Raw genomic sequence first — 24,629 nt, forward strand, 5'->3', positions numbered from 1 at the left:
GTTACATCCTGTATTATACTCCAGAGCTGCACTCACTATTCTGCTGCTGGTGCAGTCACTGTGTACATACATGACATTACTTATCCTGTACTGATCCTGAGTTACATCCAGTATTATACTCCAGAGCTGCACTCACTATTCTGCTGCTGGTGCAGTCACTGTGTACATATATGACATTACTTATCCTGTACTGATCCTGAGTTACATCCTGTATTATACCCCAGAGCTGCACTCACTATTCTGCTGCTGGTGCAGTCACTGTGTACATACATGACATTACTTATCCTGTACTGATCCTGAGTTACATCCTGTATTATACCCCAGAGCTGCACTCACTATTCTGCTGCTGGTGCAGTCACTGTGTACTTACATGACATTACTTATCCTCTACTGATCCTGAGTTACATCCTGTATTATACCCCAGAGCTGCACTCACTATTCTGCTGCTGGTGCAGTCACTGTGTACATACATGACATTACTTATCCTGTACTGATCCTAAGTCACACCCTCAGATCAACTCTATCTGCATCCTTGGGAATTAGATAGTATTGAAGTCCGACTTAGTGAGACAGCACAAGATCCAGGACTGTCTCATTGAATCCAGGACATTTGGTTGGTTTATGATACTCATCTTGTAAATCTAAATTGACAGAGTCCTTAGCTTTATTTTTCCAGATAAGGAACTAAAGAATGAAGAAAAATGAAGAAATTGCATAAATTTTAGACCGTAGTCTACACTTTGAGTATTTTTACCTTATGTGACCTTCTTATTTCCTCATCCAGACGTTGTTTCCTAATCACAGACTTGTTGCGGTGAATTAGTTGACATACATCAGATGTAATACAATTTCCGTGATCCTTCATGTAAGTTAATAAATTGAGAAGAATGAATTAGAATACTCTATTGTACTTTACCTTACGGGGCCTCGCTCATATATTTTGATCTCAGAAAACCCAGCAGCAGCAGTAACTAATACATATAAGGCATACTTACCTTGCCGAGGCTCCCCGTTTCATGAATGAAACAAGGGTCACTTCAGCCACACTACTGGCTGGGCCGAAAGTTACAGTGGTCTCTAGGCCTGGAGCCTACTTAGGGCAGTGATTGGCTTCAGTGGGTCACGTAACCATCAACACTTTCAGCCCAGTCGAAACTGTTGACAAACCACCCATTGTTGGAACTAGAATGACGATGAAATTATTGACCATTACGCTATTACTACTGTTTGCAATACACATAAAAAAGACTCTCTGGGTCGGAGAGCTAAAAACAAGTGTACACGTATCTATGTTTCCGTCCATTAAAATCCATCGGATAGTTGATATCTGTAAATTGGTGGTGTCCAACAACCAGGATTCTCACCAATTATAAAGACGCAGTTGAGTAATCCGACAATCCTTTAGACGAAAAATTAAGTATTGTATGACTGTTATAGTATCTTCCATGGGAATTCCAATCTGTGGGGTCTGACTGCTTGGATAACTAAAACTAATCCCCATCCCAGACGAACATCTTCCTACGAGGCACTGAACTCTTGGCCAGTCAAAAGGTTCCATAAAATGAAAAACAGGGTTGCACTAAGACATTTGAAGAACCTGATGGTAAGTAGGCGAGAACTTCCATACTTATGCACCAACCTCAATTACAGAGGTTGTAGAATAGAATTACTGGCACCTTGCAGGTTTTGGTGTTCCAGAACTTCATCTCAATGTTAATAATGGATGCTTTTTTTTACATTTAGGTTGAACGAGAGAAGGCAATACTGTTGACCAACCTACAAGAGTCTCAGACTCAGCTGGAACATACAAAAGGAGCCTTAACAGAACAACACGAGCGGGTCCATAGACTTACAGAACACGTCAACACCATGAGAAGGCTTCATACAAGCAAAGAGTTGGAGTGCGATAAAGCCAAGGTTTCGGGAGAGGAGAGCCATGACTATGAAGTGGATATCAATGGCTTGGAGATCTTGGAGTGCAAATATAAAGTAGCTGTGACCGAGGTGATAGACCTCAAAGCTGAACTCAAAGCCTTAAAAGAAAAATACAATAAACATATTGAGAGCTACACGGAGGAAAAGTCAAAGTTGGACTCGAGAATCCAGATGTATGATGAACAAGTAACATGTCTGGAGAGGGCAAGTACGGAGAGTGGGGAAAAACTACTTCTTATGGAGAAGGAACTTCACATCATGACTGCTATTGCAAACGAAACCCATAATACCCTTAATTCGGCTCAAGATGAGCTAGTGACTTTTAGCGAAGAACTGGCCCAACTCTACCACCATGTTTGTCTATGTAACAATGAAACACCAAATAGAGTAATGTTGGACTACTATAGGCAAAGTAAGGTGACTCGTAGTGGAAGTTTGAAAGGTCCTGATGACCCTAGAGGACTTCTGTCGCCAAGGTTAGCTAGAAGAGGTATGGCTTCCCCAGTAGAAGCAAGAAGTCCATGTGAACCAGTACCAAAAGATAGTATAGACTCCAGCAAAGAAGCAAGCCCTCAAAAGCCTGTTTCGGCTACCGTATCCCCTGTCATCACTGCCCCACCATCCTCTCCCGTATCTGACTCTAGTGATATTCGTAAAGAGCCCATGAACATCTACAACCTCAATGCCATTATCAGGGATCAAATCAAACACTTGCAGAAGGCTGTGGACAGGTCTTTACAACTATCACGTCAACGGGCCGCCGCTAGGGAACTAGTTCCCATGATCGATAAAGACAAAGAAGCCTTAATGGAGGAGATCCTCAAACTGAAGTCTCTGCTTAGTACCAAACGAGAGCAAATAGCAACCCTTAGAGCTGTATTAAAAGCAAACAAACAGGTAATATCTCCAATGTGACTCAAGGTTCCTCAAAACTGAAAAAAAGCAATGTATGATATTGTAGTCAATTTTACATTTCAAGGTCCTTAATATGACCCCAAGTTCCAGACTCCTGGACAAAGCATGAATATAGAATACAGAATATAGAGCACCTATGGGTTTTATGGTTGGTCTACCTTAGATTCAGTCAAGCCACCAATAATATGGGCCCTACAATTTGGCCCTATCACTTTGGAGTAAAACTCGGTTAGTGTTCAGTAGTCTAAATGATCTTAATCGGAAGCACCAGATGGTGGCTTGTTATCCCAATGTTTTTTAATACAGTGTGGATAATTTTTTGTGAATTGCACTTTAGGGTGCCCATCATAACAACTGTGAACAGGTAAGTTAGTCTCAAAGAGATTGAATTAGGGTAGCACACACACCCTTCATAGTTCAGTGGAGCTCCCAGTTGTTCTGGTGGGACAACTCTTTTAAACAAGTTTTTATACATTTTTATACATTTGATCTAAACTGGACTGGACCTTCCGTTGTTGATTTTGGTGAAAATTTGTCAAGAAGGTTTTTGTTAACAATGTTAACAATGGACAGTGAGTACTGGCCCACCAGATTATAAGCGAATCACCCAGTGGGTCCAGGGTCTTACCCACTGCACTCTAGATTACCAAGTAGTAGACAACCCAGTTTGAAGGCAATTAGGGCCTATTTCTTAAGGGATGATGAGGCGTGGCTTTCCAAAGACCCCATAAGTAAATTTGGCCATATACTAGATCTCATCCACAAGTTATTTCTGCAAACATTTTCCATGCATTTACTCTAAAATATGAAATTGGGTGTAGGTCGCTACTTTAGGCCCCTCTGTAGTATAAAAGGATCAAATATGTTGACATCCAACATAGTTACATGCTGGTCATGTTTTGGCATTACGTCTGAGAGCTGGTAGGATTTGGGAGGTGTGCCCATTCTTCCTAATCTACGGGACATCTCCTCTTTGTCAGGAGCCTCCTGGATGTTTCGAGAGAGTTGGCAAGTATGACTACTTCTAAATTTTGTTTACTGATCTTTACCTATATATGTTATGTTGTATTCATCCCTTCCCAAGGGTCTCCAAAAAATATTGGGGTTTCTTTCAAAAGATTTCAATGAAAATGTTTGCAGAAGTTTAGAACCCTTCCACTGAAGTCTAGCCTTAGTTTTCAACATCGCAACGAACATAGACTCTATTGTTATGGATACAGCTTATAATTACTTTTTGTTCGTTCGCTCATGTATATGGCCAACATATGACTAACCTCACAAATCTTCTTTGTCTTATAAGTCTTTATTCATTGTCCTATACTTACGTAACCTCCCCCAGACTTTAAATATGGCAATTAACGTAATGGGTGACAGAGCAGGTCAACGAAATCTGATTCTCTTTTCACTTCTCATGTAAAAGTTTTGCAGCTGTTCGCCCCTTTGTTGACCTAAGAACTATATATAAATGCAACAAATGGCCTTAACATTTCAACCAATGGCAGACAGTGAAAATAACATTAATTATCTGGTGAGTTTGTGAAGTTGATGAAGGTTAAGAACCAAATCAGAAATCTTCTCTGATCGGTCTCTTAGGATGGCTTTCAAATAGGGAACATGTAACAAGAAGTTGCCCTCATGCTTCATGATGAAGAAGACCCGTTGGTTGTATAGACCTGATTCATGTTAGCAGCTGGATTGTTCTTGTCTTTTTCAGACGGCAGAAGTTGCACTCGCAAACCTTAAAAATAAGTATGAAAACGAGAAGACCATGGTGACGGAAACCATGATGAAGTTACGAAACGAGCTGAAGGCCTTAAAAGAGGATGCTGCCACCTTCTCATCGCTAAGAGCCATGTTTGCCACCAGGTGACAATGCTGACTACTGTAGCTCGGGAAGCTATTAGTGTTTGGTGTAACGTTTGGGGGTTGAGGGCTAAAGGATCTAATCATTAGATCCTTTAGCCCTCAACCCCCAAAAGTTGAAGTTTAGGCGACCCCCAGTTTTGGTTGTTCGACCCCCGCTGGGGTCGCGAACCGCAGGCTGAGAACCGCTGATCTAATGGAACAAGAGAAGTTGGTGTCAAATGATTCCAGGGACAATTTGGTTTATGGTACTAATTTCCCACCCCTTAGACCACCCTGGCATAGCAATGATACTGTTTTACTGGTATGTGTTCTCTATATAAGTGCTGTATGTTGGTATAAAGATGAAAATTGAAGCTCCTTCTGAGCCCTAATGTGAAATCTTAAACCAGGCCTCCTACCTAGTATTGCCTTTTTTATGTATTGGCAGAAGGACCTTTACACCAGGTCCTGATGGGACTGCAACTTTTGCACCTCACATTGATGTGGTGATATTATTTTACTTATGTAAGATATATAATATCCAACAAACATTATCAGATTGAGGGGGTGTGACACTTGATGACCCTGCTGATTATACAGACAGATCACAGAATTTGGACAACCAAACACGGCCTACGAAGCACATACGGTAGTTCAGCTCATCCCCTATCATTTGTTCGGAAGTGATCTGCGTAGAGCTATGTGTCCATTGGACGGGATATTTACCACCTATCCTAAAATTTAGATGCTTGTTACATATGACCACAGTTGTATCCATATAGGGAAACCATAAACAATATTAAAAAAAAATAAAGCAAAATGACCCTATTTACAAAAAGTTCCATCTAATTATAACGTTTTTACTGTTGGAGAATGTTCCGGCCCATTGACCGCTAGGAATATAATTGACTCTTATTGGATGTAATTGCTTCTTTGGCTTCTGCAGGGCTGATTTATACCGGTCCATCCTGATTATTGGGTTTGCTTGTCTCTAGATCTTCCTGTTATGTGTTCTCCGACAAGCTGCCTAGACAAAAATCGATCCGCATAACAGAAAGAATTTCATCCCACTGCTAATGCCAATAGCTAATGACCGAGCTGCTCTGTTATTGTACAAACAAATACATGTCTGGGTGTGACAGCTCATTTCAGGTCCATAATCAGGTCTTTGGAAGACATTCCATGGGTTCTGTAGATTGGCTTCAAATCTCTACAAATTTTTGGTGTAAAATTTAGAAAAAGAACCCGAAAATGGGCCCTCAAATTTTCATACATGTACAGGGTAACTGTAGACCTACCTGGAACCTAATTTCTTCAAATGACTCTTCCTAGTGTATGGTGAGGGCTTGGTTGTATTTCTCTACTTATTGCCTTCAAGGTCACCATATTCACTAGGGTCAACCGGGCTTGGTGGACCTATAACCATATTTGCACCTTCCACCTCCCTCAGTTCTTTAGCTGTTGAAGTCAAGATTAGCACAGCATGCAGCACCTTGGTTCTAAATGTCTAGTCAACAAGGTCCTTCACTAAACTTGGATTTTTCATTTATGGTTCCCATCATAGGTAGAAGTCTGATAGAATCTTAACCTGCTCTACGGTTGGGAAGCCAAGGGTGGCTTCGACATTGAGTCAACCATGACTCATGGAAACCTTATAGTTGATCCTAGGTGAAGATGTTGTAATGTCCCTATTTATCAGCAGTGCAGAAGATATTTTTAGACATGATTCTACCTTCAATATCCATCCAGATGTTCCATCAGCTTCCTTCTTGTCTATTTGTATGTTCTCTAGCATCAAAATGTCACTATCCCTTTCTTCTTTTCCATCTTTTGTCTGAGCAGATGTGATGAGTATGTGACGCAGCTCGACGAAATGCAGAGGCAGCTGGCGGCCGCGGAGGACGAGAAGAAGACCTTGAATTCTCTGTTGAGGATGGCGATCCAGCAAAAGTTGGCGCTCACGCAGAGGTTGGAGGATCTGGAGTTTGACCATGAGCAATCCTGGCGAACCAAAGGCAAAGCGGGAAAAAACAAGATTGGTAGCCCCAAAGTAAGTCTAGAACGATCCATAAACACAACACCTATTAACCCCTTAATGTATTGCCAGTTTTACCCTATGCCAACCACACTGGACTCTAACATCATTGATATGCAAGGCAATTCATCTAGCCATCGTACTAAACTAGTACCAGATATCGGTAAAACTTGATGAGGGCAGTCTATTGTCTCAAAATCATCTTCAATTTTGTACAGTCACCCAACCATCTGTCATTTATTGTGTCCTCCAGTCACTTTATATGTGTTTGAGTGTTTTATGCATTTTGTTGGATATAAGTCCAGTTACGTGTACACCTATTGGTTTTGCTATGCCAAAAGTAAATAAAAAATTTTACCTACACTACTAATGAAAATGAAAACTGGAATCTGATTGGTTGAAATGGGTGATAACTCTGATTTTAAAAAAAAATTAACTAGTTTTTATAAAAGGGGTAGTAAAGAAATAAAAATTATTGCTTTACCAGGGGGATATATGTCCCAAGTACTGTAATCCGAAGGAAAGTCCTTATTGCTGGATTATTCTGACACCAGGACACCGGAGTAGTTTTTTTTGAAAGTTTGGAATTATGGGAATTTTACCTCTAGTCACCAATGTTCCTGAGTAGAGATAGAACTTCAATAGCAAAGTTTGGGTTTGTCAATTGAAGTCCGAGTTCAGGTCCAGCTCAACCACTTTCCTACCCGCCAGTAGTGCCCGCGATTTGCGCTGATGCCAATCGCAGTTGTTAACTGCAGGGAACCTGCCATCAAAAATTGGACTAATAAACCACTCGCGTATGTTGTCAAGCAGCTGAGGAGCTTTTAGATGATGTTTCTTTTATGGTGCAGTGTGGTGGCATCATCCAGAAAATCAGCTTTACAGTGAGATGAAAATTGGTTTTATGAAGTCAAGGAGGTTGAGAGTTTAACACTGAAGTCAAGCTTTCCCTTTCTTAAAATGTCCTCTTTACTGTAATTGATGGTCCTGCATCCAGGGACATCATTGATCAGATCTCCTGAAGTCGGGCGCATGATGTCAATCACATGGATGGAGGTGCTTAGAGGCAGGGAGAGCATGACTTCAATGTTAAACTCTCCGCCTCCCTGACTTTATACATCTAACTTCAAAGTTAATTTTCTGGATGATGCGACCACCCTAGGCTATGAAAGAAACATGATCTAGAAGCTGTTCAACTTCTTGACAACACACTGGTAGTGGTTTATTAGGCCAGTTTCTGATGACAGGTTCCCTTTAAACAGTCAATACCTGATTGGTGCCAGTACCGATCACGGTTGTTACTGGCGGCGTGGTCCAACTTTGGTACTGAAACCCATGCCCAAACAGAATTTTTTCACGTTCGAGTCTGTCCCATCCCTAGTGTCTATGTTTTTTAAATTCAAGTGATAGACTGGTGTACCCAAGGTTACCCATTTAACTATGGGGTACGGAAACTACCCTGGACCTGAATTGATGCTAATTTGTCTCTGTACTGTCAGATTGGTGGTCGTGGGGTGGAGCTTGTGGCTTGGCAAAATATTGACATTTATTGCTCTAGAAAACCAGGGGCTACAGAAATCATTCTAACTACACCAGAATCAGTGGAACAATGCCTTTAAAAATACATCGAGCTTGGTTTGGTCAAGTTCAAATGTCTTCAGAGATATAGGTATTCAAAATAATTGAGGATTGAGGAAAGTCCAACATGGTCAAAGATACTTCTGAATGAGAAGAAAGATCTGAGGAAAACTGTTGTAAAGTTCTCATACAACATTCAGTATAAAAGGTACTTCCTGCTCCTTGGCCTTGGGTAAACATCAGTTATATAGAATATTTTATTAAAATATAGTGAAAAAACTGTTCCTTGATGGTCTAGGTTGGACTATATATGTATTGTTTGACACCTGACATCACACGGACAGTACTGACTTCCACTGGCTTTCATGGCTCTTAGTTATGTCGTTCAATCATAGCTAATCGGTAAAGAATTTTATCGTTATCCAGAATTTTTGGTATTTTTTCACCGCTAAGACTTTTTGTCTCAAATTGAGTTACTTGACTCTCCGTGAAATGAATTTACACAAGATTGCATCTTAAATAATGGCCATTTCCAAATCTTCTGTCACATCTTGGCACGTCTTGAATGTGGTTCATGCAGATTGATGATGCATAAAAAATTGAGGTCAGTCCATGATCGGCGAATACTTGACTTCTAAATCAGAAGACCTTAAACTGGGATTTTGCATTGTTGGTTCTGTAACTGAATACACATTGACGTTGGGCCAGTGTTGGCTGCTGAAGACAGAGAAAACATGTCTAAAGCCGAAAACCAATTTTTGAGGACCTCTTTTTGTACTTGACTTCAAGTCCTTCCACCTTTCCTGGTGTCCTACAGTTGGATTTACTTACAATATTTACAGGTTATATATAGAAAATGAAACTTAAAAAATAATTACCGGTATGTCTTTACGTGCTCTATAATGCTCATTCTTTGGAAATTTGAAATTTCAGAATTGAACTGAAATTTTAGGTGGATGCACCATCAAATATACTGAATATTGTGAAGCCCCTCTGAACTCCAGTAGAATGGTCACAAACCCCTGGACATGTGGATTGATAAACCTCATCTGGTTATTAAACTCACCTTAACTCTAGTTCATGCCAGACTCATGTTACAACACACACATGATGATAAATATATGGCATCATGAACGTTGTTGATATATCAAACCCAACTCTTGCTTCATTAGGTTCCTCACTCTATGGCTTTGCTGAAAGTTTACTCAGTGTAACCCATGGAAGAACATTTTCGTCAGGAAGTAATAAAACTTGTCTACTATTACTGACTTGAATGGTTTATCGTTGATCAACCCAAAAATATCATGGTCTTATACTAGCTATAATCAGTTGAGGGACGGTATATCACCAGAACGTGTCCAGACCACACTTGGTCAAGTTTCCAGGATGTTGGTGCACAAAGGCAGATTATAAGTGTAGGCTTAACTTTCTTTAAATTGCCTCCAGATTCATTAGAATTAAAGGCAATATTGTTTTGGTCATATGGCCACAAGGGTAGGTTCAGTTAACATTACTTACTCATTTTTATCTCTTCTTGGACAAAATATGGAAGATCATTGCACAGAACATCGACATCTTATTCTTCTTTCCCGATGTTGAGTCAGTTTTCTATAATGACACATATAATACACATCTTTATTTGTTTTCAACATGGGAGTCTACAAGCTAAAGAGAGTTCTTTAAAAATATTCACACAATTATTTGTAATTTTATTTATTTTTCGGAAACGTGAAGAAGTTGAAGATCAGTGGAAGTTGCTTCCCTTTCGTAAAAAGGTCCTTAGGTTGACAAAGGATATTAGATACTTTCCATATAGAGATATATGTCTCTTGATTCCTTAAATATGGACTTCTGGATGAGTAGGGAACAGAGAAACTAATTTCCCACAGAACAAAAAGATTGGGCAGCTGGAATTCCAAACTCCAAACTCCGAAAATCCACCAGCTATAACCAAGGAGAATAAGCCGCTTGAGCGTGGCTCCCGTTAAAATGTAGTCTCATCCACTATTTCTTTCATATTAGAGTTTTATTCAAGGTGGGGGTTACCACCCCTCACCCCATCGTTTAGAACCCAACAGAAGTCTAGGGTTCGTCTGTCTAAACTAGTAGATCACAAGTCAACTCGAGGTATTGAGGAGAGGAGACAAAGGAAGTCCAATGAAACCAAGTTTTATGGAAACAGTCTCCTCCCCATTTTAATCGAGAACAAGAACCCACAAAAAATGTACCGAATGTTTTTTCAAAATCAGATTGTAGCTCCAGGATAGAGGAATGTGCTGGTTTCAAGTGAATGGAGCCCAGTTTTTAAACATTTGTTCTTATTTTGAAAAGTTTTTAGAATTGCTTCGGAAAAATATTTTGGCGGCACTGATTTATTTTTTTAAATTGTAGGACTATATACTTAGTAGCTTTAGTTGCGATGCATGGCTTCATCATGATATTATTTATGATTATTTTGGTATAGTCTTTGTTTATAAGTCGTAATAATGCTGTTCAAAAACTGTCGACAAAAAGATCACGGTATCAGTATAGTCTCCGAGCGTTAGGGCGTCACTTAGAAATGGGAAAGTATTACACACGACTAAAGTCTACACAACACAAATTCTCAGTTGGGGCTTGTATGTTTTGAAATCGGCCATGGTCTGACCATTTAGGCATTGTCTAAATGCCCACGGCCCAACAATTGTTTTCATGTTTATCTTTACTTAAAGAGAACTTGTCGCCAAGTACAAGATACTTGATCATGTGCCCCTGATCAATTTGGTATTTTTTTGTATTAAATCTGTCCACTTGTTCACAAAATTTGGTGCCCAGAGGTTTAAATGTGAATGAGCTCATACTAGCCAAGGGACTGTCCCCTTATATGTTCCTTGGGGGTGGGGCTGGTCTACACTAATTCACATATAAACTTTTGGTGGACATATCTTTTGACCTGTTTGACGCGTTGTGAAAAAAACAACACCGAATTGAGGGACAGCAGAAGTTATTCAATATTTTGTACTTGGTGACAGGTCTTCTATAAATGAGTTATAATGTGATTGAGTGCATTTCCCCTTACCCATGTTCCTCCAAAAAATGTTTTCCTGTCACATAACTCTTTATATTTTTACCAGTTTACACATTAGAGGAAAGTATGTCACCCAAATAATTATTCTTGTAGCCTACAAGTAGAGAGGAGCAGACCCAAACTTTTAGGTCGAGTCTGGAGTTTTGGTGTGTCCCAACCGAACTGGACATATTTCGACTGGCGATTGTGCAGCCAATCCGGCAAATTGACACCTTTAGTTACTAGCCATGGCTGTGATTGGTCAGAGGTGTCCCCCGAACTTTAAGTTCAGTCCGCTAATCTCTACAAGCCTTAAGGACATGTAAATTCCAGAAACCATGGGCCACCAAGCCCCAAATTAGTCTAAATTTAACAACAAAAAATTCACTAAAGACTCCATTATAGTCAACTTTACTCTAATGTCCATGGGCTACAACAGACAACTTTTTATTTTATGTTATAATGTTTTTTAATATTTTTTATAGCCCGTAAAGGAGAGTTTTAATTTTAGTATAGGGAATTCTGATTGGCCAAAGAGTATCCAATTCTCTTTTGTATTGGAACACCTGGGAATCTATTTTTTCAAGATTTTGGGGCACAAAATACATCTACATTTAACAGCGCAACAGCCACCCAATGGAGGGACAAGGGAAAGTATCAGCAACCCCCAAGTTCAGGAATCAGGTAGCTACAGATAAGCTCTGAACACGTCGTCGACAGTCCACCAACACCAGGTAACACGTTTGCTGTCTTTGCAGCAGTTCCCAGCTCCAGTTGCAAGAAACCCGCTTCACACGTATTGCACCAAGTTGCCATTCCAAGCAACCCACGACAGGCCATCACTCAGGGTCCCGGCAGGAACTTCTTCATCAGCCAACTCCAGCCCAGAAAAGCCTTCTGCACTTCTCTTCCACCAGCTGTCAGCTTCGAGGAGCACAGGGCAACTTAATACACAGTGCTTCTCTCCGCTGCAGACTTCCAGCCAAAGTTTTACACACAGTCCGGAATCTTCTAGCTCCCGACTACAGAAAAACTTCTTCAGTTTTACAGCCTCAACATCATCATCACCATCACCCAGCACCAGAGACCCTCACTCTTTAACTTCCACAGCTCTATGTTCCAGGCAAAAAGGTAACCACATTGTACATGCTGCGTGTTCCCCCAGATACATGCAGCTACGACAAACTAACTATCCATTCTATGAATCAAGGCTTCACGAGACGAGGGTCTTTACCCCCAGGCCTCTAATACAACCCAGATACACAGAACACACTGACCTCAGTGACAGATTATATAGTGGTGAATCGAACCAATGAATTACATCCTATTTTTTTATGTTATTATCAATTTGCAGCCAAATATTTTTTAAAATTTTTTTCATGATTCCAGAACAGATTGCAAATTGCGTATTTGTTGGATGTTCTGTGCAATTGACCTTAACATATTTTATTCATTTTAGTTTTTACTAATTGAAGTTGAGTCAAGTAGGGACTATAGGGATCAACATAATTATTCAAGAGCACAAAGTGGTAGAAGGTTTTTAGATGGGTCGCGAATTGCAAATTTTTCGAGCTTGATATCGGTAAATGGGTTGTTAAGCACATTGAATGTTTTCTTTAATTTTTGTTTGCTTTTCAAGTGGCCTTACATCCGGTGTCTTACCCAACAGAACACTGTGACTGTTTAGATATTATTTTTTTTAAATTCCCCAAAATTTTGCAGTTTATAAAGTATTATAGGTTGGTAAAAACCCCAATGTTATTGAAAGTTTTTGAAACTACATTTCAATGTAAACAGAGAATTTCAGTATTAAGGGGAACGTCAACTAACAAGTTCAGTAACTATACTCTTTTTAATGTAAAAAAACGGTAAATAACGGTTGTCTGGGGAAGTTTAAAGCTATTATTGGGGTAGGTAAACATTCAAGAGCTTCAAGTCTCAAAAATAACCTGAGTTTTGTGCCGCCCCCCCCCCAAAAAAAAAATCCACTTAAATTAATTGATAAAGGTCCCAAAATGAGGAGAGTCAAGCTAATTTGCACATTTAGTTTCTCTAGACTAGCACTTTATCGTTACCTCTCCAATTGAATGTATTTTGATACCAGTGTCGGACTGGCCCACCAGAGTCCCAGAGGATCCTCCAGTGGGCCCTGGCTCAACCCAATACTGAACCCCAGAGGTCAATCAAAAAACTACACAATTTGAAGGCTGCTAGAGTATATTTCCTGGGGGATAATAAAGAGTGGGCCCCCAGATTGATTTTCTCTGGTGGTCCTAAGGAACCCCAGTCCGACACTATTTGACACCTTACTCTTTTGCACTGTACTAGGTCACCAACTCAAGATTTATAAACATTTTTTAATTGTCTCTAATTTTTAATAGGCCTTTGCTGATTGATTTCTTGAAATATCTCTTCTAGTGTTTCGAATTCCTCACACATAGTTGAATGATACCACTTGGAGAAACTTATACATACCATGATTTATACACATAAGTGCAGTAGTTAGATGTTTTCGTTTTGGCAGCACAGATGACAGCTTCTCCATTTAATATGTAACATTTGTCTTTTGGGTGACAAGGTGTAGACATAGGTGAAGTTCTGTGGTTTAGATGTATTAGTTTTTCCATTGCAGGTGACAACTTCACCAGTTAATATGGTCGGAAAGTAAGAGTTCTCCTTAAGGAGAATGCCAATTGAGGCCGCCGTGTAGGAGTGTGGAGACTTATAGCCATGGATACTCCACTAGGGGATTCTGGGAAAATATGCAAATCAGTTCTCCAGGATGGGATAAGGAAAACAATGCCTCATATAGCTACCTTGTAAGGCAGCTCCCTTGACAACAAGCATGACCTACAAGAAGCCTTATGACATGATGAGGAATTAAAACCAAACCAGTATATCTATTCCAGAGCTGTAGACAGCACTGTTTCAAGGTAGCTACAAGAGGAGTGGTTTTCCTTATCCCGTCCTGGAAAATGTATTTGCATATTTTCCAAGAATCCCCTAGTGGAGCATCCATGGCTATAAGTCTCCACACTCCTACACAACGGCCTTAAAGGAAACCTACCACCACGGATCTACCTATTAAGGTAGATCTGGTGGCAGGTTCCTCTAATGTATTGTAGTATAGCCCTTTTTAGGGCTAATTCGTTTGTGGCCCAGAACGCAAGAGGCTACTGGGGCGTGGAGTAGCCGGGGCGTGTAGCCTCAGCTCTGGTTACTCCACGCCCCAGTAGCCTCTTTAGAAAATTTGCATATAAGGGGAATTAAAATGAATAAAACTTCTGTGCCACGAACGAATTAGCCGCCCTAATAAGGGCTATACATTAGAGGAACCTCCCACTGGATCAACCTCAATAGGTAGATCCATGGTGGTAGGTTTCCTTTAATTGGCAGTCTCCTTAAGGAGAACTATTACTTCCCGACCATATTAACTGGAGAAGTTAATACGTGAATTCTGTCTTTTGGGTGTCAAGGTTTAGACATATGGGTTTAATGCTGCCGGTTAGATGTATTAGCTTTGGCATCACAGATGAAAATTTTTCTCGATAATATCTTATATATTAACACAGAGGATGACTAATGGTGGTTAATCAGTGGAAGACCACTCATTGATTGGAGTTGGTCTTGACTACATGAGGTGAAATATCAGTTGTCAATTTTTAGTTATTTTTTTAATTTAGGTTTATGGGATTATTTCCATTAGGTATCCGATTGGTAATTATATACTATGAAGGATATCTATATATAGTTATATTTTGACTGTGTTTAAGGGACCTCAGCGCTAAACAGGATATTTAAGCACCAAAAGACCAGTAGACCAGTCATTTAGCCCCCATATAGGAATATTTGGAATACTTGTCCATTAGGCAATTAGAATTTTTAAATAAAAACCTACCACTACGGATATACCTTCTAAGGTAGGTGCATCTAACGTATGTAAGGATAGCCCTTTTTAGGGCTAATCCTTTACTCCCCTCTATCTTTTCTAATCTTTAATCAGGGTAATATGCAAATTTTCTAAAGAGGCTAATGGGGCGTGGAGTAGCTGGAGCTGAGGCTACACGGCACGGGTGCTCCACGCCCCAGTAGCCTCTTTGATCCTCCTACCCAGACACCTTCAGCTACAAGGAGCCAAGATTGCGCAGCCGCTGGCCTGTGTTTTGCGATTGCGCAAAACTCGCAGACAAGTGTGCACAGCTCCTCGTAGCTGTGCGCTGAAGATGTCTAGGTAGGAGGATCAAAGAGGCTACTGGGGCGTGGAGTAGCAAGAGCTGTGGCGCATGCGCAGTAGCTCTGGCTTTGGAGCTGATATGGCGCAGCCGCTGGCCTGTGTTCTATGGCTTTGCGGACGAGTGCACGCGCTGAAGATGTCTGGATAGGAGGATCAAAGAGGCTACTGGGGGGTAGACTACTCGTACCGTGTAGCCTCAGCTCCGGCTACTCCACGTCCCAGTAGCCTCTTTAGAAAATTTGCATATTACCCTGATTAACGATTAGAAAAGATAGAGGGGAGTAAAGGATTAGCCCTAAAAAGGTCTATCCTTACATACATTAGATGCACCTACCACCGGATCTAAATTAATAGGTAGACCGGTAGTGGTAGATTTCCTTTAAGTAATTTCTCATCCTAAATAGCCCTGAAGGGTTTCCTTTAAATTTCAATATACTGGATGCTTTCCTTCTAACATCCATTATATCTATTCATAATTAATATAATGATTTATTGTAATAGGATTTAATATCACTCAACCGGACCTTATAATATATGGTTGACCTTAATGGATGAAGTTCCATCCTATTGTACATTCCATTGTGTGGCATCTTCATTCTGTAGCTGTCATTATTCTAGGATGAACCTATTATTGAATTTTTTTTTAATACTGTAATAATTTGCATTGTTATTGTTCTTATTAAGATTATTAATATGCTAATCATCTTATTTTATTAGCAGCCTTTTGTATTAAAAAATATTCTATATCAAATTGTTTAGCTCGATTTATAACAACAATATATAAGCTACATCTAAATCATGAACAGTGGTATAAAGCTATAAAAATTGTCATGAAAAATCTAATGAAATATAAAAATTTATTACTCGTGGTTTGCCAGTATTTTTGAATTTTTGGAAAATATTAAAAATAAATATATATGACTGTTAAGCTGAAGGGGGGATACAACAAAAATCAGTAGCGCTATGGTTTAAAGTACATGCATGATAAGTTAGCCAACAATTTAAGTCCAAATATAATTTTTTTTAAAAAATCTTATCTTTTTATTTGGTTTTTAATTGTAAAAAACGTCAAAAATAGAAATTATTATTATTTTATATATATTTTTTAGCCTTGGTTGTAATGTAAAACACTGGATTTAAACCAAAAGTAAACTTTGATTCACTGTCTCCTGCTTCATTGTGTCAATCAAACTATGTATCATGTCTTAAGGTAATAAGTGATTTATGTTTTTTTGTACAATAAAGGGGCAGACCCTTCCGAAAATTTCTGAAAATTGCTTATTATTTGTTGACCTAATTTATGTGTTTAACCTATTATTAAAGAAGCACTCCAACTTTTTGTTGAATATATTTATAATTTAGCTTCAGTTTTATTATATTTAGTTGTTTTTTTCAATATTTCAAATTTTTGTGGATTTTTGTCTTTTGAGTTGTGTCTTGTGATTTCATGGTGACCCACTGTGAATGACATGTCTCCATTTTTTTGGCATCTCAGGTACTAGGCTTTTTGTGGACGATGCAACTACAGACTGTACCACACAGACTCTCCTTGGGGGGAGGACAAACTCCTATCACAGTTAGGCCCCTTTCACACGAACCGATATCATTGGTCCCCATGGACACCGACCGATGATGCCATAGCGTTCCGTCAATGGGAAAAAGATAGAACATAACCTATCTTTTCACGTATGTACGGACGGGCTAAGCGTGTCCCTATGGAGAGGGGAAGGGTGAATGCTGCGCCTCTTCAGCCGTTCGTATGCAGCGCCCAGGTCCCGGCACGAATATAGCATACATTCGTGTGAAAGCAGCCTTACTACTTGTGATTAGATTGGCTCCTGTCACACAGTTGTAATGAAGAAGATGACAGAGAAGCCTCCTGACTGTATATCTAGAAGGATATAGACAAATTAAAAAGCACACTGTCCTTCCAGCAGGCCAGATGGTCCTTTCTCTCGCTGCCCATGTGATGTTGTGCTGAGGGATCATGGGATTGATAACAGGGTAGATATATGGGATCATGGGATTGATAACAGGGTAGATATAGTGAAATATAGCAGTCACAATGGTATATGTACGGATATGTATACTACAATCGCAAGAGAGTATATTTCTTGCTGGAGTGCTTCTTTACATTTTTTTTACAATTTTTTGAAAAACTTAAAAACTTCTGTTCATTTTTTGTCATTTACATCAAGATAAAATATGATATTTGTATAATTTCTTTCTTACATTACAGTTGAATGCATTCGCCATACAAGCGAAATAGCCAAATAAAAACCTTTAAAAAGTTTAATAACTTTAACAAAGATTTTGACTTAATTTCTTTCCAAAAATTTGACGGGACTGCCCTTTTTCGATGTAAACATTAATTTATTTGCTGTAATTAAAATTGCTTAAATTGAGCAATTTAGAAACTAATATTGTTTTACCTTGGTTTTATCCCCAACATTTTGTCTACCCCTTTGCCTATGATGCAACAATTGGAATTTTACATGAACTTTGAAGCAGCAGCTGTGATGAAGGCCTATGGTCAAAAACGACACTTAGCCCCAATACATAATAACTTACTACAGGAATCTCATTTCAGCTGCCTGTCTCCTGGATCTGTTCTCCAGAACGTAAGTGAGGACAGGAAGAGCAATGACCATCCCGAAGAAGTGTTATAAAGGCCACTGACTGTATTAGAATTTTTTTTTTTTTTAGAAAAATGCTACGTAGAAAAATTCCATATTAGTGACTTTTTAAAAAAATCATGGATGCAATGGACTCTCAGAACAATTTTCTCTCCTCTCGTCTTATTCTACATTTAACATGATGTCGGACAGAAGAAATAAAAACAAGAACAAAAAAAAAACTATTATTATTTTAAAAATTATTCCTGTATTTCCGCCGATTTTAGAAAATTATTTGTTCACCCAAAAAAACGACTGTTGGATACTAATAAGTGACTTTATTGTGTCTATGTCACATAGGGAAATAGAGAACACTGTATATGAATACTGCCTCAAGCGTAAAAATGATTGGGTTTTAATATTCAAGTTTTTGTTAAAATAAATTCTACAAAGGTCTGTTAGAAAATTAAGTTTAAATGCAGCAGAATGTGTAATTAAAGAGTTTTTTTTAGAATCTCAGAAAACCCCTTGGGGGTGGGACATGGGAAAGGAAAGTCCTCGGGGGCAGGACATAGGAAAGATAATCCTTTAGGGGAGGGACTTAGGAATGATAAAATTTAGTACCATGTTCCAGTTCCCCGCTCCCGTAGTGTCCTTGATTACTTTTGCCAGATGTTCGTAACGATTTCTCTTTGGTGAGTAGTGAGGTCAATGATTGATGTCACGTGACCACCTAGATTTTGAGCCCATCTAGAAGTTTAAGGAGAAGCTGTCAGGTTTGTTCAGGACAGTAAATCAACTACAGATCCTTATGGACCTTATTGGTTTATTGTCCTAGATCGGTTGATATAAGCTGTGTTCATGACCACATTAAAAAAAAAAGTTAAGATGTACTTACCTACTTACTGTTAATGCACATTGGAGCTCTGGGTGTTGGCATCTCATCTCGGGAAACCTCAAGGAAGTCAGCTAGCACTATTCATTGCACGGGGCTTGTGCAGTGAAGCCAGGGTGTACTACGTCAGCTTCACTCACTATGCACCAAGGTGAGTATAAAAATTTGGGGTTTTTTAATGTGGTCATGGACAGAGCTCATATAGACTGGTCTATACAGACTTGTGGGTGGTTTAATGTCTAATTTTTTTAAACACGTAGACGAGAAGCCAGGAGAATGGTGGGTCATTGAAATAAATAGACCTGAACTGCAGTACCTGAGTCGGACCACTAAACAGGAAATGCAGGTGTCTGCTTCCTGTTGCAGTCTCTCTTTATCACCTCCTGGGAAGGCTCATCTGGACAGAGCTTATATAGACTGGTCTGTAAGGACTTGTGGGTGGTTAAATGTTGCCAATCAACCTGAAAGATTTTCTTTAAACTAGGAGACTGGAACCCAGGAGAATGGTGGGTCAGAGCAAAGGAATCCCGGCCCCTGAGGATTTTTCTGATGGACCTAGAAACCAAAATTAATCAAAAATTTTAACACTGTAAAACATGTAAATTTCTGAGTAGGTAAACAGTTGGGAGGGGGTTACTATGATGTAAAAGAATTAAACAGAATACAAAATTTGCCCAATGTATTCCGATTTTTTAAATTTTTTTGCTCTGCTCAAGGAAAAACGAGGTATTACAGGATCTTTATTATATATTAAAAAAATGTATAATTTTAGCGCATTGATACATGGACCTGGCAGAATGTAGCACAAACTGTTATATCACAAAACAAAAAATTAAAGAGTGAAGGTAAAACAAGGAGCAAGACTCATAGTTTATTCAGTTCTTGGAATTGCAAATTTTTAGTTTATTGTCTATAGAATGATATGATGACAATAACATAGTCTTCACCTGGTGATATTCTATACTCCATACATTTATATTGTTTTTGCGAGATATTTATTCCTTGAAGCCTTTTTTTTTAAATTATTGTTTATGATTGTGAATGAAATTACAAAGAATTTTCAAAAGTTTTCGAATTAAATGCTTGGAAAAATTCTATGTTCACCATTTTTGAAAAATTCGACAAAAATATTATATTTTGGGTTCCATGTCCGATGGGTCTCTACCCATCCCACAAACTTTTTAAAAAAGTATTTTTTTTCTAGTTACTCTAACGAAAAATTTCCCTTCAATAAATATTAGTTGATTTTTTTTTTCCTGTGCATGTGACATTATTTTTGTTATTATTATTTTATATGATATATTATATTATTATTTTTTATAATTATTTAATTTAATTTTAAAATTATTTAAAAATAACTGAATAGTTACAATAAAACAATAAAATTATATTTTGATTTTTTTATTACAGATTTTTTTTTTTAATTAAAAAAAACAAATTTTGATCGTAACACAAACTGTATAATAAAGGGGATTTCTGACCTTAAAAAATGGGTAACCTACTCATAAGATAGATCTTTAATATAAGAATCATGGGGGTCTAAGCAGAACTGAGAATGTAATAGGAAGTAGACAGCGCTTTTCAATGACCAGAATCACTAGAGCTTATTTCCCACTCAACCCACGCAGCAGTACCCAGGTCAGAACACTACACAGGAAATGGAGCTGTGTACTTCCTGTTGCATTCTCTGTTTATCATTTGCTCGGAATGGCTGATCTGTGGGCGTGTCAGGACCTATTCTATGGAAGAATTACCCTATTATTTGCCCAATTAAACCCCTTTTTTTTTTATACATTTTCAATCAGTATGTATGGGACCTGTATTGTTTAATGTAATTTATGTTACCATGAATTACTTTATTTATTCATTTTCTATTTTCTCTACTGGAGAAGGTTAAGAACTGTGCACAGTTTACAGAATTAATGTTAATATTTATTTTAAAAAAATAAATAAAAACTGAAATGAGATATATTCTGAAGATTTTATTTTTTTAGAATTTTTTACCCCTGGACAGGTGCCTCTGGTACTGATATTCTTGAAATGCTCCTATCTACAATCTTGATTTTGTAGGAAACCTGACAGGGTCGATTGGGACACTAAACCCTCTACAGATCCTTATGAACTGGTTATTCACTGCCACAATTATCCCCCAAAAACCAAACCTTTATACTCACTAAGAGACGAGTCTCATTAGACTTTGTGGCTTCACTGCCCCTGCGGCCAAGTTCTGGAGCATGCACTCCGATAGTGGTGGAACTCAAGTAAGTATAAAGGCTTAGATTTTTGAACGCCACCAAGAAAGGGCCTATAGGGTGTTTTTGGACATGGAACCACCAATCCCGTGGGCGGTTTAGTGTCCCAAAATCCTTGTATATGTTTTGTCTGGAGTGATGAAATTTTTTAAGGGCTCCCCCATCATTTCGAGTGTCTATTAATATATAGAGGCTCAATCAATGTTAAGTGAACCGCCTAATACAAGTCATAGCCAGAGGTCGTAGTGGTCAGCCGCTGTCGACGTAAGGTCAACACTAAGCTTCTGTATACCAGTTTCCATTGTTTTCTACCCCCTATCTATCTATATATCTCATATCTATCTATCTCATGTCTATGTATCTCATATCTATCTATCTATCTCATATCTATCTATCCTTCCATCTATCTCATATCTATCTATCTTTTCCTATTTTCTCTCTTTGGCTTTCAGTTCTATATAACACAACTTAGATTTCACCAACCCAATCTTTGATGACTGCTTAGTATGTGTTATAGATGTCTTTCTTGTTGTATTGTGTTATACATTGTTGGCTTTCACGTCTGTGTTGTGTGTAGATCACTCGATGTATTGTACATGATCCATTCTATCGGCCGAGCGGTGACGCTCTGTCTAGTCATTGTTAGTTCTGATGCTGCCACCTGCTGGAATAAAGTAGGGGGTTCTCTCGATAATTAATGGAATGTCTAAGCCTCATTCAAGTCTTCCAGCTGTATTTCATATGTAACACCCAGACCCCCTATGGTTCTACTAACAGAAAGTTTATCCCAATACGACCCCAGGGGGTCCATTGTTTCTTATTGCAGGTTAAAATAAAATTGTGAGGGGTATTAACATGTTTTTATGTCATCGCTCATCTGTATGATGCAGGTGTATGGGTTGTCACTAGAGATGAGCAGATACGATGGTCGGGTTCCGGTTGGTCACCTAAACCCGGTTTGTCGGCCAAACAGCCAATTTGGTAAATTGACGCCCCCAAGTACAACAACTCGTGGCTTATGATAGCTATGGCTGGTTGTTGGAGATGTCAATGCGCCAGATTTGCTGTTCGGCCAACAATCTGGCAATATGTCCAGGTCAGGAAACCAAACCAGAACCCGACCATTGGGTCCGCTTATCTCTAGTTGTCATCCTACATTTCCAGGAACAAATTACATTTTTTAAACTCTCAGTAAAAACATTGCAAAAATGCAACCGGTGTTAGATATTGTTCCTAGTGGGATGTATAGCTATACCATATATCGTTAGTAGCAGCAGGACTGTGATATATGGATTTACATTCCTGGTAGTAGCTTCTTCAAGCACACTGGGGTTGTGTTCTCCTCACACTGCTGTGCTCTCTGCCAACAGTGTTAGGTATTGTCCCACAAAGCTGTGTAATCTTAACAATGCATTTGTTGTTAGTAGCAGCAGGACTGTTAAGTATGGATTTATATTCTAGGATTGTCTCTTCTTCAAGAGCACTAGGGACATGTCCTCACACTGCTGTGCTCTCTTCAGACAGTATTAGGTATTGTCCCACAAAAGCTGTGTAATCTAAACAATGTATTTGTTGTTAGTAGCAGCAGGACTGTTAAGTATGGATTTATATTCTAGGATTGTCTCTTCTTCAAGAGCACTAGGGACATGTCCTCACACTGCTGTGCTCTCTTCAGACAGTATTAGGTATTGTCCCACAAAAGCTGTGTAATCTAAACAATGTATTTGTTGTTAGTAGCAGCAGGACTGTTAAGTATGGATTTATATTCTAGGATTGTCGCTTCTCCAAGTGCATCAGGGGCATGTCCTCACACTGCTGTACTCTGTGCTTTTTTACATTTAACCAGAAACCTGCTACAACTTTACTCAAAGCAGATAGGAAGTTCGGTGGAGAAGCTGTATGCAAAGAGTTAAGCGGTGTAAGGATATACCTTCCAGAAGCTACAATCCCGAAATACGAATCCATATTATACATATGCCCTGCTGCTAACAAGGAACGGTTCCATGTCTGCATGGTTACACCTGCTGACAGATTCCCTTTAAAAGAAGAGGCGTCCTAAACTTGTATCTCTTGCTCATCCCTGAGTGTGAGATTAGAAGAAAGTTTTTACTTTTTCTGAACAGCGCCACCCTTGACCTTGGGTTGTTTCTGATATTGCAGCTCTGAAGTCAATGAATTGTAATGAGTTGTAATACCAGCCACAGCCTATAGTGGCGCTGTTTCTAATCACATACAGCCCCTGTAACCTATGTTCTGTTGCCTGCGCTCTCTTTTCTCCTTCTATATAACCATGGAGTGTGTCATCTCTCTGTATATATGTCTAATTTATCAGTCTCTTGTAGATTGTCAGCAGCCTGCTGCCTCACCGCCACTCTACTCACAACTAACCCGGCGGCTAGACTGCCCGTCCGCCAGGTAATATGCGACTAACCCGCTTTTATCTCTGCACTGCATGAAAAGCTTGGCACAACTTCACAGGTTTCTTTTCTTCTCTGTGCAATCCTAAAAATATTACTCCTGCCCGGTTCCTGTCTGGTATGAAAAATGTTGTGGGGTCACCGCCAGGTTTGTGGTCTTCATGGGTATTTGAATACAGTGTACTGTTTCAGAAAAGTACTATTGTTTCATGTAAGAGAGTGTGGAGAGCAAGGGTGAACCGAAGCTCCTGCCGCCTGAGGCGAGTTATCCAGTAGTGATGTATCAGGTTATTTTTTAGTAAGTGAGTTCTCCGTGCAATGTCTCACAATCAAGGCTGACAATGGGTGTGAAGAAACACTATTTTTAAGAGTTAGGCCCTGCTTTGTAGTAGGTGACTGTGCCGCTGATGCTGCCACCCCCCCTATTTAATTGCAGGTTGTGCTGCCTGAGGCAAGAGGTATTTGAGCAAGGGGAAAAAGGAGGAGTTGCAGAATTTACTGTGTAGGGAATGGAAGGAGGGAGGAGGAGCTGCAGAAGTTACTAAGCAAGGTATGGGAGGAGGGAGGAAGAGCTACAGAAGTTACTGTGCAGGGAATGGGAGGAGGAGCTACAGAAGTTACTGTGTAGGGAATAGGAGGAGGAGCTATAGAAGTTACTGTGCAGGGAATCGAAGGAGGAGCTACAGAAGTTACTGTGCAGGTGAATGGGAGGAGGAGCTGCAGACGTTTCTGTGCAGGGAATCGAAGGAGGAGCTACAGAAGTTACTGTGCAGGTGAATGGGAGGAGGAGCTGCAGACGTTTCTGTGCAGGGAATCGAAGGAGGAGCTGCAGACGTTTCTGTGCAGGGAATCGGAGGAGGAG

General features: G+C 39.4%; 1 protein-coding gene across 12 annotated transcripts in view; it reads left to right on the forward strand.

The window, feature by feature from the left end:
- Positions 1–24,629, forward strand: part of BICD1 (BICD cargo adaptor 1) — a 103,388-nt gene that overhangs the window by 73,878 nt on the left and 4,881 nt on the right. The window contains exons 5-9 of one of the 12 annotated variants that reach the window (XM_072145281.1): positions 1,744–2,832; positions 4,565–4,716; positions 6,538–6,745; positions 12,113–12,485; positions 23,693–23,765. In XM_072145281.1, coding sequence (XP_072001382.1) covers positions 1,744–2,832; positions 4,565–4,716; positions 6,538–6,745; positions 12,113–12,485; positions 23,693–23,765 — 1,895 coding nt within the window. Of the gene's footprint in view, positions 1–1,743; positions 2,833–4,564; positions 4,717–6,537; positions 6,746–12,112; positions 13,995–18,096; positions 21,070–23,682; positions 23,766–24,629 lie in introns of those variants that run through there. The other 11 variants (XM_072145282.1, XM_072145283.1, XM_072145284.1 and 8 more) reach the window with 11 other exon arrangements.

Source organism: Engystomops pustulosus, chromosome 4, assembly GCF_040894005.1.
Source record: "Engystomops pustulosus chromosome 4, aEngPut4.maternal, whole genome shotgun sequence".
NCBI lineage: Eukaryota > Metazoa > Chordata > Amphibia > Anura > Leptodactylidae > Engystomops > Engystomops pustulosus.